Source organism: Phoca vitulina, unplaced genomic scaffold, assembly GCF_004348235.1.
Source record: "Phoca vitulina isolate PV1807 unplaced genomic scaffold, GSC_HSeal_1.0 scaffold12, whole genome shotgun sequence".
Lineage (NCBI taxonomy): Eukaryota > Metazoa > Chordata > Mammalia > Carnivora > Phocidae > Phoca > Phoca vitulina.
Genome location: NW_022589715.1, coordinates 36,577,339 through 36,592,807, shown reverse-complemented (window position 1 = coordinate 36,592,807; position 15,469 = coordinate 36,577,339). Strand labels below are relative to the sequence as shown.

Genomic DNA, 15,469 nt, shown 5'->3' with positions numbered 1-15,469 from the left:
AAAGCAGCCATAGACAATACATAAACAAATGAGCATGGCTGTGTTCCAGTCTTTATTCACAAAACAGGCAGCTCGCAACATTTTTACAACCCATGCCACAGACTCTTTCCCAAGCAGATCACTCAGTAAGCTGAAGACAACTGGTGGTTAAATCCTTAGATGAGTGCTTTCCCATTTGATATTAGTTGTTGCTTACAGAGAGACTAGGTACATAGGTTATATAGTAGACAATTCTATCTTGAAATTTTAGTGGCTTGACTTCTGTTCTTACCTAGATGGGGTATCATCCATTTCCACATGTAAGTTATATATAAATGCTACTTAAGTTAGCTTACCAGTGGTCTCAGCCCTTAAAAATATGCAATTTGATGGCATATTTCTTTCTTTGTGGAAGAACAATGCTTTATGGGTCCACAGGAATAATTATTCACTTACTTTGCCTTTAGCAAATAAAGCTGACAAAACTTTTTCTTTTTTTTTTTTTTTAAGTAGGCTCCATGCCCATGTGAGGCTTGAACTCATGACACTGAGATCAAGATCACATGCTCTACCCTGGGCCAGCCAGGTGCCTCTAAAGCTGACAGAAATTTAGTAAAATTGTGACAGTGTGTCTTTATTAGCTCTCAGGCAGTAAAGAGTAAAGTTAGTTGACTCTCAATAGTTTCTTCTAGGTAGAAGAGCTAAAGTGCTTTTAAGATATCTATTTTGTTTTATATACCTTATGTAGAAGTTACTTCTTACCTTCTAAAACTCTGTATCCTGAAAGTGACTTTTGTGGGGTTAAAAAAGACTCTGAAGAATGGTTGTTTAGAGGTCAAGAGAGTAGCTTTTGTGAAGAATGATGGTACTACATCAGATGAAGATTGAAGTATTTTGCCTTGTTTATAAATTTCTTCTCTTCCAAGTTACTTGATAAATGGTACAAGGAGAGGGCAGGCCAGGGCACCAAAGTGAAGCAGAAACAGAACAACTTGTAACAAGCTGAAAACAGGAAACTGATTCTTGGAGTTTTGGCCAACAGGAATGTCGTTAAAAAACATTTAAGAAATTCCTGGAACTTGCATGCATCAGTATCTGTTCAGTCTATAGTGGTTGGTCTATTCCTGGAGCATTCAGAGAGACATGCCACAGTATCCACCCTGGGGCAGTTTCCTCTGATTTGAAATAGCCTCTTCCCTTACCCAATATATGGCATGTATATTGGGTAAAGGGTGCCATGTCATGATAAATGTTGGGAATCACTATACTATTTTTAAATCTTTTTTTATTGTGGTAAAAAGCACATAACATGAAACTTACCTCAGCTGTATGGTTTAGTACTGCCAAGTATATTCACAGTTGTACAGCAGATCTCCAGAACTTTACATCTTGCAAAATTGAAACTCTAGACCCACTAAATACCAACTCCCCTACATTTTGCAACTACTTTAAATATGTTGTATTAGTGGAATTACATGTTTTTTTGTGACTGACTGAGTTTGCTCTGCATAATGTCCTCAAGGTTCATCCATATTGTAGCATGTGGCAGGATTTCCTTTTTTAAGGCTGCATAATATTCCATTATATGTTTATACCACATTTTCTTTATTCATCTACCTATGGGTATTTGGGTTGTTTCTCCCCTCTTGGCTACTGTGAATAATGCTATGATGGGTGTACAAATATCTCTGCAAGAAACTTAATTGAATTCTTTTGAATATATACCCAGAAGTAGGATTGCTGGATCATATAATTCGACTTGTCATGTTTTGAGGAATTTCTGTACTATTTTCCATAATGACTGCACCATTTTGCAGTTCTACCAAGAGTACACAAGGGTTCCAATTTCTCTATCTTCACCATTGGTTATTTTCTGTTCTTTTGATAATGGCCATCCTAAAAGGTGTAAGATGTTATCTCACTCTGGTTTTGATTTGCATTTCTCTTACAATCGTGATGCTGAGCATCTTTTCATATGCTTTTAGAGAATTGTCTATTCAAGTTTTCTTTACATATTCTGGATACAAGTCCTTTATCAGATAAATGATTTGCAGAATTTTCTCCCAATCTGTGACTTTCAATTTTTTTTTTAAATAATGTCCTTTGAATTACAAAAGGTTTTTTTCTTTTGTGGATTGTGAATTTATGAGAACTCTTTACCTAACCCTAGGACACAAAGATTTTCTGTTTTTTTCCTAAAATTTTTGTATTCTAGCTATTATATTTAGGTCTACAGTTTTTGTATAAAATGAGGTAGGGGTCTATTTTTATCTCTTTTCAAGGATGTCCAGTTGTCTCCACACCTTTGTCGAAGATTATCTGTCCCCACTGAATTGCCTTGGTACATTTGTTGGACACCAATTGCTCATATATGTGAGAGTTTACTCCTGGACTTTCAGTTCTCTTCCACTGATCTGTATGCCTGTCCTTACGCCATGACCATACTGTCTTGATTTCTCTAGCTTTGTGGTCAGTTTTGAAATGGAAAAGTGTGTCTTTCAACTCTGTTCTTCATCAAGGTTGTTTTAGCTATTTTTGGTCCTTTGGATTTCCAAAGCCTGCTAGGATTCTGACTGAGACTGTGTTCAATCCTATAGATCATTTGGAGGAAATTTTTTTTTTTTTTTTGCTAAATAGTAATTGCCCTATGCAATCACAGTTCCTGGCTGGAGTTGCTAAGATCTGAGTTCACATATATTAGGTCCTCGCCATGGGTCAGGTGCTGATTCTTCCTAAGAAATAGTTCCTGTATGGAATTCCACAAATACCTGATTTTTTCTGAGTTTATTCATTATGAAGATATTCTCCTTCATACTTCCACAGGTAAACAGCTTGGTCCTGCTTGCTCTACAGTGTGCTCCATGTCCCTACCAAAGGACAAGGTTAATGTTTATCTTCATGAATCTCTGGCAACACCTCTTGACAAATTTTGTTGTGTGCTTCTAGGCATTTCAGCTTAACATTATAAAACTATAATTTGTAGAGCCTGCTTGTTTCCTTTTTGGCCAGGAGACTAGAATGAGCATCTTTTCTTGGATCAACTTTCAGGACAAATAAGGATTTTAACCAGCTGTCTTCTCAAGGTCTGTTATTGGAAGAGATCATTCTTTGGATTCTGGGCAGCAGACTGCTGACTGAGACTGCTCTGAGGACATGCAGCACTGCCCCCACCATCTTGTTCTCTGCTTTGGCTCCCTTAGAATCACTAATTATTAATAACCAAAAAGCTTTCTAATTATGACTATCTTGCCCATGTAAGATTAAGCCTAGTTTTTTGTCTTGCCAAGAAAATTTAGTTTTCATATTTCATCATTTTTAGAGGATAAATTACTTATGAGATGGCCTATTTCCTGATTTAAAAGGACTAGATTTCGGTTGGTTAATGTGTGAGTACTTTGAAAACTCTTACGATGTAGGATCCAGGACCTAAACTTCTCAGGAAAAATATACAAAAATTTTTTTTGTAACATGTTTTATTTAGTATTCTTACAGACTACACAAAATAAATACTAGGATAATTCAAACCTAACACAATATATTTATTTTCTATAGGAAAGCACAAGGAGAAGACAAAAGTATTGTGAGTCTCAAGAAATTCTGAATGAAATAAGTTCTCCACAACAGTCCAGCTGTATATATTTCCCAAATTCATTTTATGAACCCTATCAAGATTCTACCAGTCCAGATATATTCAATAATTCGAGATCTTCATCTTGGGATACATCTACTTCTACAACTGGTATGGAGGTCACAGACTTTACTCTTAGTGAAGAGACAAAGGCAGACGTGTATTATTATGGCTTCATCATTCTTTTTCTTTTGACTTTAGTATGTCTTGCTTTATATTTTCTATGAAGATATCAAATAAAGTCCTTTTGATAAAGTTGCCAGTTCTTCACAGAAATGTTACATTCTTATTTATTTCAGGATTTCCTTCCAGACATTTTCAAGGTAATTGGCTTGTAAGAAAAGAATACATTTTAACAAAGTAAGTTTGTGGACGTTCTAAAATTAAGATTGCTTTATGCTAAAAAATGGGGTCATGATACAGTTTGACCAAAGAAAGTATTTTCCAAAGGAGCAATTTAAAAAACAATGTTATTGGTAGGGACTATTTTACTTTTTTTAATACACAGAATAATAATAAAACAATGTTTTAGATATGTATATAGTATATCAGCTTATCTTCCAGAACATGTTACTAAAAGAAAGCTAGGCACATTTTATGAAATGTGATTATTTTCTTACCTTGCTACAATATGGGCATTCACCAAATATGATGTTAAAACTCTGTCTACTAGTCAGTAGTCCTCTCAACCACTGAAGATTTTAAAAAGAGAAGATAAAGGGAGCAGTGTCAGCATGATTACAGATTCTCCAAATATCATTTCCTTTGAGTACATATATTTTTATTCCAAAAGATTTACCTTCTTAATTTTCTTTTAGCAAAAAGTAAGGGGAACATTTCCTGAGCCAATACCAGACTGGTAATATGCTGAATAACAAACAAGGGGAGACCAGCATGGATGTCGAGGTCTATACCACTGGTTTATGCCCCTTTATGCACTTTCTCAACCCCAAAAGACAAGAAAATAATGCACACCAAGTCCATGGGGTTCATAGACCCCAACTAAAATCATTAATTACAAATTAAGAACTCCTGCTGTAAAAGAAAGATCCAATAGGCTCTTGAATATTTAGGTCTTAATTCTGGTCTTAATCACCAATAGTGGGTTAATTCTCAATCCATTAATTAGAAGCATGAGGCAATCCATTTTTAAAAATTAAATGAATATTCATTATTACAAAAGAAAGCACATGTTCCCTTAAGAATATTTCTATAATTAGACCTGGTACTTTATGGTTTTATATAAGGTAAATTGACATCTCTAAGTTCTCCATTGTTAAAGTGCAGATAACACCAACTGCTATCTCTAAGCACAAAAATGGGAGGTGATATTAAGGAAGACGGAAAGCACTATAGAACTGGAAGGTGTTCTATATATACATGCATATATAATCATGTCAACTATGCACTTCTGTAGAGATCAAGTGACTACACAGTAATGAAAGCAGACTTCGCATATAGTAAATAAAATGTCACTGAGAGTGCTATGACATATTTAGATCATAAAATGCATTCTTCTCAATACCAAAAGATTATTTATTCTGTACTTAAGTCTACTCTGAAAAGTAATAGATACCTCCATAGTGCTACCCTTTCACCTTGCTGCCACCACTGCTCCCACTTGGATGAGTCTACAGAGTTTGCATTGGGTTACAGGAGATATTTACTTAAAGAGTCCAAGGTACCATCGATTTGATTTGTTAGCATCAATAAGCAGTCCATGAATATATTCTGGATACACTTTCTCCCTTCTTGGGATACTTTAGGACATTTCTTCACTTATTAGTAACCAGGATGAAGAAATGAAAGCACATGGGCATCTGGAAATGAATTGGTAAAGGGGCTAATGGCAAAAGGGATCACCATTCACTAAACAGATTTTAGATCCAAATATGCATACTTCCTATGTCATGGTAGCCAAAAGAGTCTTGCCACAGTTATTTTTATTTATTTATAAATATAAATATTTATATTTTTTTATTTATTTTATTTCTACCTCATATAAGCATATTTGATGGAAAGGCTGTCCACACTGGGAATTATCACACACTTGATCAGGAATGGCGCCATCAAGTTGATAGGCATAACAAATCCCACAATCCATAGAAAAATCCTTCAAAAGAAAATATTTATAAGCAGATGTGTTTAAAACACAAGGTAACATAAGAATGAATAATACGGTATAGATAATATTAACTTTTTATAAAGTTTTTATAAAGGTAGCTATATCACAATATTACAGAAAATAGTTATATTACTAACACTTTAAAAAAAGCTATTTGTAAGAAGAGTGCTTCCTTTTTTTCATCCAGTAAGTAACGCACACAGATATAGTCAAAACAGATTCTATTTTGGGCTTAAGTAATTTTCCCATATTGTACATCAATATAATGCCACTGTAGTATGTAAAGAGAAGAACTGACATTAGCTAGTGATTACTAAATTTCAAAATTCTGTAAAGGAATAAGCCAAAAACATCCCCACCACTTTGACAGTCTACAACCTCGGCTGCTTAATCAAAAATCAATTCTGAGTTTATTATTTTTGCAACATAGTAATGTCTATTCATTTTTAAAAACTGTACTGCCACTTTTCACAAATACATCAAGCTAATTAAAACTTTATTTCAATCATCCATAAGTAGATACTAATAGAATATCCAAACATCTCATTAGCTACTTTGGACCTTTCCCCCTATTTTTAATAATAAAGATGTCTGTCATTAATCACTTTATTGCTACGAAGACCATGAAAAAAGTATACTTAAACCACTAATCAAAGGTTAACAAGTTCTTTGATGCTACTGTTGCTTGCAGTTCAGAAGTCTGTTATAATATTCTTCCAACTCCCTCCCTTTCAGCCTCATTTTTCTCTGGTGTCTAAAGGAGGAACATTTAACTTTCATTATGCTATGCTGTTTGGAATATCAAAGCACTGATAAAACTTACAGATTTTTCCAGGTTAGCACGAGCTGGAAAATCTATTTCTAAAACATCTTTCAAGTTTTGTAACAGACTATTTTCTGGATCCCTGAAAGCATGAAAAAAAATTTGTTGTTAAATTTGCAAAATAGAAAAATAACAATTGTATTGCAAAAGATACCTACCACGAATGTATGTTTCTGCTCAGCTTAATTCCCAGAGGTTTTACCACTTCAGATATTTAAAAAAAAAAAAAAAAAGTGTTTAATAATTTAGCGTCTGCTGCTCTCACTTTGTAAAGATATTTAGCACAGAATTTTTTTTTACTGAGATATAATTGGCATATAACATTGTATTAGTTTTGGGTGTACGGCATAATAATTTGGTATATGTTTTTATTGCAATACACTCACTACAAAGGTTAGTTAACATCCATCACCACTTACAAATGTTTTTTTGATGAGAACTTTTAAGATCTATTCTCTTAGCAACTTATAAATATTGTTAAATACAGAATTTGCTAATTACTTGACCGGAAAATCTAAATCATATATTTTTTAAAAACCATAAAAGTACACAGTTCAGAATGATGAGACATTTTCATTTAAAATGATTACCAATATATTAATATTTCAGAATATTTTAACAGTGCAAGATAAGAATTTTATGACTCTGTTAACATTTAAATATGAGATCTCATACCATGGTCTGCTCCAAGAAAGCAGCACTCAGGAAGCATAGTAGGATGCCTGGGGTCAACGTCTATATTTATTGAAGCATTATTTCCTAGAATAAAAGAATATTGAAGTTTATAGAAGTAGAAAAGTTCATCAAACAAAAAATAAAGGGGTATCTATCTGGGTACTTAGTGTACCAAAGGAAAGATTAGCCAATGTTTTATAGTTTTTTAATAAGCATATTAGTATTTTATAGTCTAAAAGAAATTTTGAAATTATGATTATGACTAAAGATTTGGGGATCCATCCAAAGTTTCAAAATACATAGTCAATCCATTGAGTTACTATAATTAATTTATACTAGAATTCTGGTCAGAATTCTATTATAGTGTAAATAAAAATTATCTATAGAGTGATAAAGATCTTTAACATTAAAAGAAATCACAAGATTAAGAAATAGTTATCTAAATGACTTCCATGACCTCCTTGAAAAGCAGGACTGTGGTCAAAAATTAAAAGACGAGAAATACAATAAATGGTAAAAACAAACATGTTTATGATTTTTTATGAAGTTTTATCAAAACATTTTCTATCAATAATCACTTTCAATGTAAATGGACTAAATTCTCCAATCCAACGACATAGGGTGTCAGAATGGATAAAAAGAAAAAAACAAGACCCATCTATATGCTGCCTACAAGAGACTCATTTTACACCTAACAACACCTGCAGATTGAAAGGGAGGGGGTGGAGAAACACTTATCACACACATGGGTGTCGAAAGATGGAGTAGCCCTACTTATATCGGACAAACCAGACTTTATTTTTTTTTTAATTTAAATTCAATTACTATATAGTGTATTACTAGTTTCAGAGGTAGAGTTTAATAATTCATCAATTGCAGGGGCACCTGGGTGGCTCAGTTGGTTAAGCAACTGCCTTCGGCTCAGGTCATGATCCTGGAGTCCCGGGATCGAGTCCCGCATCGGGCTCCCTGCTCGGCGGGGAGTCTGCTTCTCCCTCTGACCCTCCTCCCTCTCATGCTCTCTGTCTCTCATTCTCTCTCTCTCAAATAAATAAATAAATTAATTAAAAAAAAAAAAATAAATAATTCATCAATTGCATATAACACCCAGTGCTCATTACACCAAGTGCTCTCCTTAATGCCCATCACCCAAATACCCCATCCCCTCACCCACCTCCCCTCCAGCAACCCTTAGTTTGTTTTCTATGATTAAGAGTCTCTTATGGTTTGTCTCCTTCTCTGATTTCATCTTATTTTTTCTCTCCCTTCCTCTATGATCATGTTTTGTTTCTTAAATTCCACATATGAGTGAAATATGTTAATTGTCTTTCATTTATTTCACTTAGCATAATACCCTCTAGTTCCATCCACATCATTGCAAATGGTAAGATTTCATTTTTTGATGGCTGCGTAATATTCCACTGTATAGATACACACCACATCTTCTTATCCATCTATTGATGGACACATCTGGGTTCTTTCCATATTTTGGCTATTGTGGACACTGCTGCTATAAACAATGGGGTGCAAGTGCCCCTTCAAATCAGTATATTTGTATCCTTTGGATAAATACCTAGTAGTGCAATTCCTGGGTCATAGGATAGCTCTGTTTTTAACTATGGACAAACTAGACTTTAAACCAAAACTGTAACAAGAGATGAAAAAGGGCATTATATCATAATAAAGGGCACAATCCAACAAGAACATCTAGCAATTGCAAATACTTATGCACCCAATGCAGAAGCACCCAAATATATAAAACAATTAATAACAAGCATAAGAACTAATTGGTAATAACACAATAATAGTAGGGGCCTTTAACACCCTATTTATATCAATGGACAGATCATCTAAGCAGAAGATCAACAAAGAAACAATGGCTGTGAATGACACACTGGACCAGATGGACTTAACAGATATATTCAGAATATTCCATCCTAAAAACAGCAGAATACACATTCTTTTCAAGTGTACATGGAACATTCTACAGAATAGATCACATATTAGGTCACAAAACAGGCCTCAACAAATACAAAAAGATTGAAATCATATCACTCTCCTTTTTTAGTCAATGCTATGAAAGTTAAAGTCAACCCACAAGAAAAAATTTGGAAAGACCACAAATAAATGGAGATTAAACAACGTCCTACTAAACAATGAATAGGTCAACCAGGAAATAAAGGAAGAAATTTAAAAATATGTGGAAACACATGAAAATGAAAACACAACAGTCCAAAACCTTGGGGAATGTAGGAAAAGTCCTAAGAGGGAAGTATATAATAGCAATACAGGGCTACCTCAAGAAGCAAGACAAATCTAAAATCTCCAACAACCTAACCTTACACCTAAAGGAGCTAGAAAAATAATAATAAATGAAGCCTAAAGTCAGCAGAAGGAAGGAAATAATAAAGATTAAAACAGAAATAAATGATACAGTAACTAAAAAAACAACAGATCAATGAAACCAGGTGCTGGTTCTTTGAAAAAATAAAATCAATAAACCTCTAGCCAGACATCAAAAAGAAAACAGAGAGGACCCAAACAAATAAAATCACAAACAAAAGAGGAGAACAACCAACACCAAAGAAATACAGACAATTATAAGAGAATATTATGAAAAACTATATGCCAACAAATTGGAACAACCTGGAAGAAATGGATAAATTCCTAGAAACATATAAACTATCAAACTGGATCAGGAAGAAACAGAAAACTTGGACAGACTGATAATAAGCAAAGGAACTGAATCAGTAATCCAAAAACTCCCAAGAAACAAAAGTCCACGGCCAGATGGCTTCACAGGTGAATTCTAGCCACAGTGATCACACAACAAGAAGAATTAAAAGGCATCCAAGTCAGCAAGGAAGAGGCCAAACTTTCACTCTCTGCAGATGACTTGATACTCTATATAGAAAACCCAGAAGACTCCATCAAAAAACTGCTGGAACTGATAAACGAATTCAGTAAAGTTGCAAGATACAAAATCCATGTACAGAAATCTGCATTTCTATACACCAATAATGAATCAACAGAAAGAGAAATTAAGGAATCGATCCCATTTACAATTGTACTAAAAACCGTAAGATACCTAGGAATAAACCTAACCAAAGGGGTGAAAGCCTGTACTCTGAAAACTATAGTGATCAAAAAAACTGAAGATGACACAAAGAAATGGAAAGACGTTCCATGCTCATGGATTGGAAGAATATTGTTAAGATGTCTATACTACCCAAAGCAATCTATACATTTAATGCAATCCCTATCAAAACACCAACAGCATTTTTCACAGAACTAAAACAATCCTAAAATTTGTATGGAATCACAAAAGACCCTGAATAGCCAAAGCAACCTTGAAAAAGAAAAGCAAAGCTGGAGGCATCACAATTCCAAACTTCAAATTATATTACAAAGCTGTAGTGATCAAAACAGTATGGTACTGGCACAAAAACAGACACACAGATCAATGGAACAGAACAGAGAGCCCAGAAATAAACCTACAACTATATGGTCAACTAATCTTTGACAAAGCAGGAAACAATATCCATTGGGAAAAGTACAGTCTTCAACAAATGGTGATGGGAAAACTGGACAGAAATATACAAAAGAATGAAACTGAACCACTTTCTTACACTAAACACAAAAATTTTAAATGGCTGAAAGACAACCTAAGCGTGAGACCTGAAACCATAAAAATCCTAGAAGAGAACACAGGCAGTAATCTCTTTGTAGCAACTTCTTTCTAGATAGGTCTTCTGAGGCAAGGGAAACAATAGCAAAATAAACTATTAGGCTTCATCAAAATAAAAAGCTTCTGCACAAACAGTCAACAAGACTAAAATAAAAGGCAGCCTACAGAATGGGAGAAGATATCTGCAAATGACATCTCTGATAAAGGGCTAGTATCCAAAATGTATAAAGAACTTGTAAAACTTAACACCCAAAAAACATATAATCCAACTAAAAAATGGGCATTAGATATGAACAGACATTTTTGCAAAGAAGACATACTGATGGCCAACAGACACAAAAAGATGCTCAACATCACTCTTCATCAGGGAAATAGAAATCAAAACTATGAAATACCACTTCACACCTGTCAGAATGGCTAAAAACAACATAACAACAGGTGTTGGTGAGGATGTGGAGAACGGGGAACCCTCTTGCACTGTTGGTGGGAATTCAAACTAGTGCAGCCACTCTGGAAAACAGTATGGAGGTTCCTTAAAACATTAAAAATAGAACTACCCTATGAACCAGCAATTGCACTACTAGGTATTTACCCAATGAACACAAAAATACTAATTCAGAGGGATACATGCACCCTGATGTTTATTTAAAGCAGCATTATCTACAATACCCAAATTATGGAAACAGCCCAAGTGTCCATCGACTGATGAATGGATAAAGAAGTAGTGGTATAGAAATACAATGGAATATTACCCACCCATAAAAAAGAATGAAATCTCGCCATTTGCAACTATGCGGGTGGAGCTAGAGAGTATTATGCTAAGTGAAATGAGTCAGAGAAAGATAAATACCATATGATTTCACTTACATGTGGAATTTACGAAACAAAACAAATGAGCATGGGGGGAAAAAAAAGAGAGAAACCAAGAAACTCGTAACTGTACAGAGCAAACTGATGGTTACCAGAGGGGAGGTAGGTGGTGGGATGGGTTAAATAGGTGAGGGGGATTAAGGAGGGCACTTGTCATGATGAGCACCCAGTGTCGTATGGAAGTGTTCAATTACTATATTGTACACCTGAAACTAATATCACACTGTATGTCACCTAGAATTTAAAAACTTAAATAAAAAATACAGAAATAAAAAACATTTTCTGAGTTCTTTTGTTCCATTATAAGTTAACAATGAATTCAATTCATATTAAATCAGAAACTGTTCACTCAATAACAAAAGCAACTAACCTAGTTTATAGAATCTAAGAAAATCTATTTCTATTTGGCACTAGATTCTTTTATAAATTCTACCTACTGGAATATTGTACTAATTTCAGAAATTTTACTATTTTTTGAAGGTATATTAGTATGACTGTAAGGTCTATTTGGATTGTATTTTTTATAGTAAAAATGGCTTGATAAATTTTATACACTATAGCATGAGCTTTTGGCTAAGGTTGGCAACAATATGAACACAATTACAACAGATCTGACAAAAAGAGGTAATCAAATCAAATAAAAAATGACTACAAATCATTCATGAGAAAAACAAAAATACAAAAGTTAACTTATAATCTCATTTGTTTATACATTCTTTACCATAAGCACAAATTCCATATTAGCCTTTAGCAATGTCATGTACTAATGGCTCCAGAAAGTACTTTCACTTAACAGTGGGTATATTATTTATTTCAATTAATTTGCTGAAAACTTGGGTCTTAAAAAGACAAATCAATGCATGAAGCAAAAAAAAAAAAAAGAGCTAAAGGTAAATATAGAGTGTGAATAAAAACCAGGTTGTCTGTGCTGAATGAGAAATATAATAAAAGGTATATTTAATCATTACCTGATCAAAATAATTATTTAAATGGAACCATGAAGAAAATTAGTTACTACACTCCTTTGAAGAAAACATTTTCATTCTTAATATCTATTTGTTCACAAATACACCATAATTTGTTAATTATTCCAAATTAAATGCCGTTGAAGACTTTTTAGACTAACAATACCACTTGTAGAATTGCTTGCACAATGATACCTTCCTTTTCTCATAATTACATGTTACTTCTTTTCTCCCAGATAATCTATTATGCCTGGGGAGAAACTACAAAAATTGCTAATGTGGATATGATTCACGACAGAATTTCATAATATCCTTTGGAATATATGCCTTTTAACAATGTATTTATTTGGGCTAAGGAAAACAAGAAGGAAAGATATAAATAGGTATCTTATAATCACCTAACTACACTACTTACTGTGAACTCAAATATAGTTTAAAACATCTAAAATATTGAGAGGTTGCACTCTAAAACCGACATATATTGCTTGTTCATAATGAAAAATACATAAAGCAATAATTTTATAATAAAGAGAATATGGTTATATTACAGGGCTATTTACATCTATATCACATCTTATTCATTAATATCATATTTATAGTAAAGAAAATACCTAAAATATGTTTAATTATTATTCTATGCTTTCTGATTACTCTTCAATGGCATGCATGGCCCACTTCAGCTTCCTTTATCCTCTAAATTTTGTCAGAAAATATTCCCAGATCTGTTCACATTAATCTTGTCTAGTCTCATGGATGAAGACTGCATTATTATAATTTTTTCCCTAAGTAATGTAAGTTTTGAAAAGCCTGTTCCACTATTTCTAATTAAAAGTTAATTAAACAGTATCTCTGAATGATACTTCCATTGATCATCACCTTTTATAATGAAACACCTCAGTATTTGCCCTTTTCTCCTGAAATATTTATTCAAATACATAGTAATAAATCACAGTTCATCCCAAAGTTTTAATAGTTGACTTCAAGCAAAAAAAAAAAAAAAAAAAAAAAGTCTCACCTAAGAGTCCAATGTCCTCTTTAGATCCATTTTCCCAATTAATACAAAGTACACACACACACACACACACAGTCTCCTTAATCCTTTTTCTGTACCTAGTGCAATTCTGCGTGCTGTCGCACTCCGGGTAGGTTTTTCTGGCTCAAGTACCCAAGTCTTCTCATCGATTTCATCCATAACATCCCAAAATGCCTTCAGTGATTCTAAGGCTGCCAAAAACTGACCATAAATGCTTATTAAGGAGCTCTGTGAAAGACAGATAAAAGCTGCATAAGTTGCGAGACGCTCTTACCAACAGCAGATAATCGTTCACTTAAAATACAATTCAATTTAGAAATTTTAAGCTCTGTTTCATTTCAGCTGAAAATACTCTAGTAAACAAGAGTCAACTCTCCCTGCTTCAGCTCTCTTCACCTCCATTAGCATTGACAGAATTTTTTGTCATTGGGACTGTGCATCTTACCGGAAATTGTTTTTTAAAAACCGTATTTATTTTTATTATGATGGATTCTGTACTAGATTTATAGAATAGTAATGACTAATACAAGAGGACATGTATGTACTTTATTAATGACTACTATATATGTATTGAACACAGTGTGTATACAATTTTAGTATTAAAGGTATCAAGTTATCTAGTATACAGTTATCAAGTTAAATGTAGCACCATTTGTAATTTAATTAAATTACTCTTAAACATTATTAACTTTACAGACTTACTTAGGCAGAGTATAAAAAGGTTCTACACATATTTTCCCACAAAGTTTATATTTATTAAATTCAAATAATAATGGAGTACATTTTCTGTAATATAGATCTATTAACGAGAATAATGCATCTTTTGATGGATGGGGAACAATGTTTAATTGGGGCTGAAAGTTAGTGTTCCCCTTTATCAAAATCAATTGCAAATGTTTATCTGTTAATGTCTGTAATGAAATTTTACATATATCAACCCTGAAAATGTATTTTCACATACACAGGCACCATGTGGAATATCTAGTACTGACAAATACTGATACAAATCCAGAAGCACAGGATTTTAATAGAGACCATGCATTACTAGGAAGAAATCTGTAGATTCTATGAGGTTCTACTTTTTTTTTTCTTGAGGTAAAATCGACACACATTGCATTAGTCTCAGGTGTACAACCTAATTTATTATTTGTATACAATGTGAAACAATCACAGTAAATCTAGTTATCTGTCACCAAAGTTACAAAAAAAATTTTCTGCCCTTGTGATGAGAACTTTTAAGATTTACTCTTCCCAACATTCAAATATGTAATATAACACTGACTAGGTTTTACACATTTCTAAGAATTCAAACAAATTACAAGTAAGGTTTCTTCTAACGTTAAACTTTTAGCCAATGTCTGAATTCAGTATTTCAGACATTAATCTTTTATGGGAATTATCAAATACATTTTCACTAATAATAAGAACTAAAGCCATTACTGATTTTTTTTAAAGATTTTGTTTATTTGAGAGGAAGAGAGAGAGAGAGAGAGAGAGAGAGCACGAGCAGGGGGAGGGCAAAGGGAGAGGGAGAAGCCGGCTTGATCCCAGGACCCCAGGATCATGACCTGAGCTGAAGGCAGACGCTTAACCGACTGAGCCACCCAGTCACCCCTACCATTACTGATTTTAAAAATCAATTTATAATTACTTTCAAAGTCAACAGTTTCTTATAAAGTAGTA

The 15,469-nt window shown here is 33.5% G+C and overlaps 2 protein-coding genes and 1 pseudogene across 6 annotated transcripts in view; 1 reads left to right on the top strand and 2 right to left on the bottom strand.

The window, feature by feature from the left end:
- The window catches only part of VRK2 (VRK serine/threonine kinase 2), a 126,290-nt gene extending 122,456 nt beyond the window's left edge, over positions 1-3,834 (top strand). For all 5 annotated transcript variants that reach the window (XM_032410940.1, XM_032410942.1, XM_032410941.1 and 2 more), the window contains one exon: positions 3,532-3,834. In XM_032410940.1, coding sequence (XP_032266831.1) covers positions 3,532-3,834 — 303 coding nt within the window. The remainder of the gene's footprint in view (positions 1-3,531) is intronic.
- LOC116636393 lies at positions 2,571-3,164 on the bottom strand (annotated as a pseudogene).
- Positions 3,768-15,469, bottom strand: part of FANCL (FA complementation group L) — an 87,718-nt gene continuing 76,016 nt past the window's right edge. The window contains exons 8-14 of the mRNA XM_032410943.1: positions 13,864-14,014; positions 7,231-7,314; positions 6,714-6,759; positions 6,556-6,637; positions 5,604-5,720; positions 4,228-4,299; positions 3,768-3,938 (exon numbers count right to left, since the gene is read on the bottom strand). Coding sequence (XP_032266834.1) covers positions 3,903-3,938; positions 4,228-4,299; positions 5,604-5,720; positions 6,556-6,637; positions 6,714-6,759; positions 7,231-7,314; positions 13,864-14,014 — 588 coding nt within the window. The 3' untranslated portion in view covers positions 3,768-3,902. The remainder of the gene's footprint in view (positions 3,939-4,227; positions 4,300-5,603; positions 5,721-6,555; positions 6,638-6,713; positions 6,760-7,230; positions 7,315-13,863; positions 14,015-15,469) is intronic.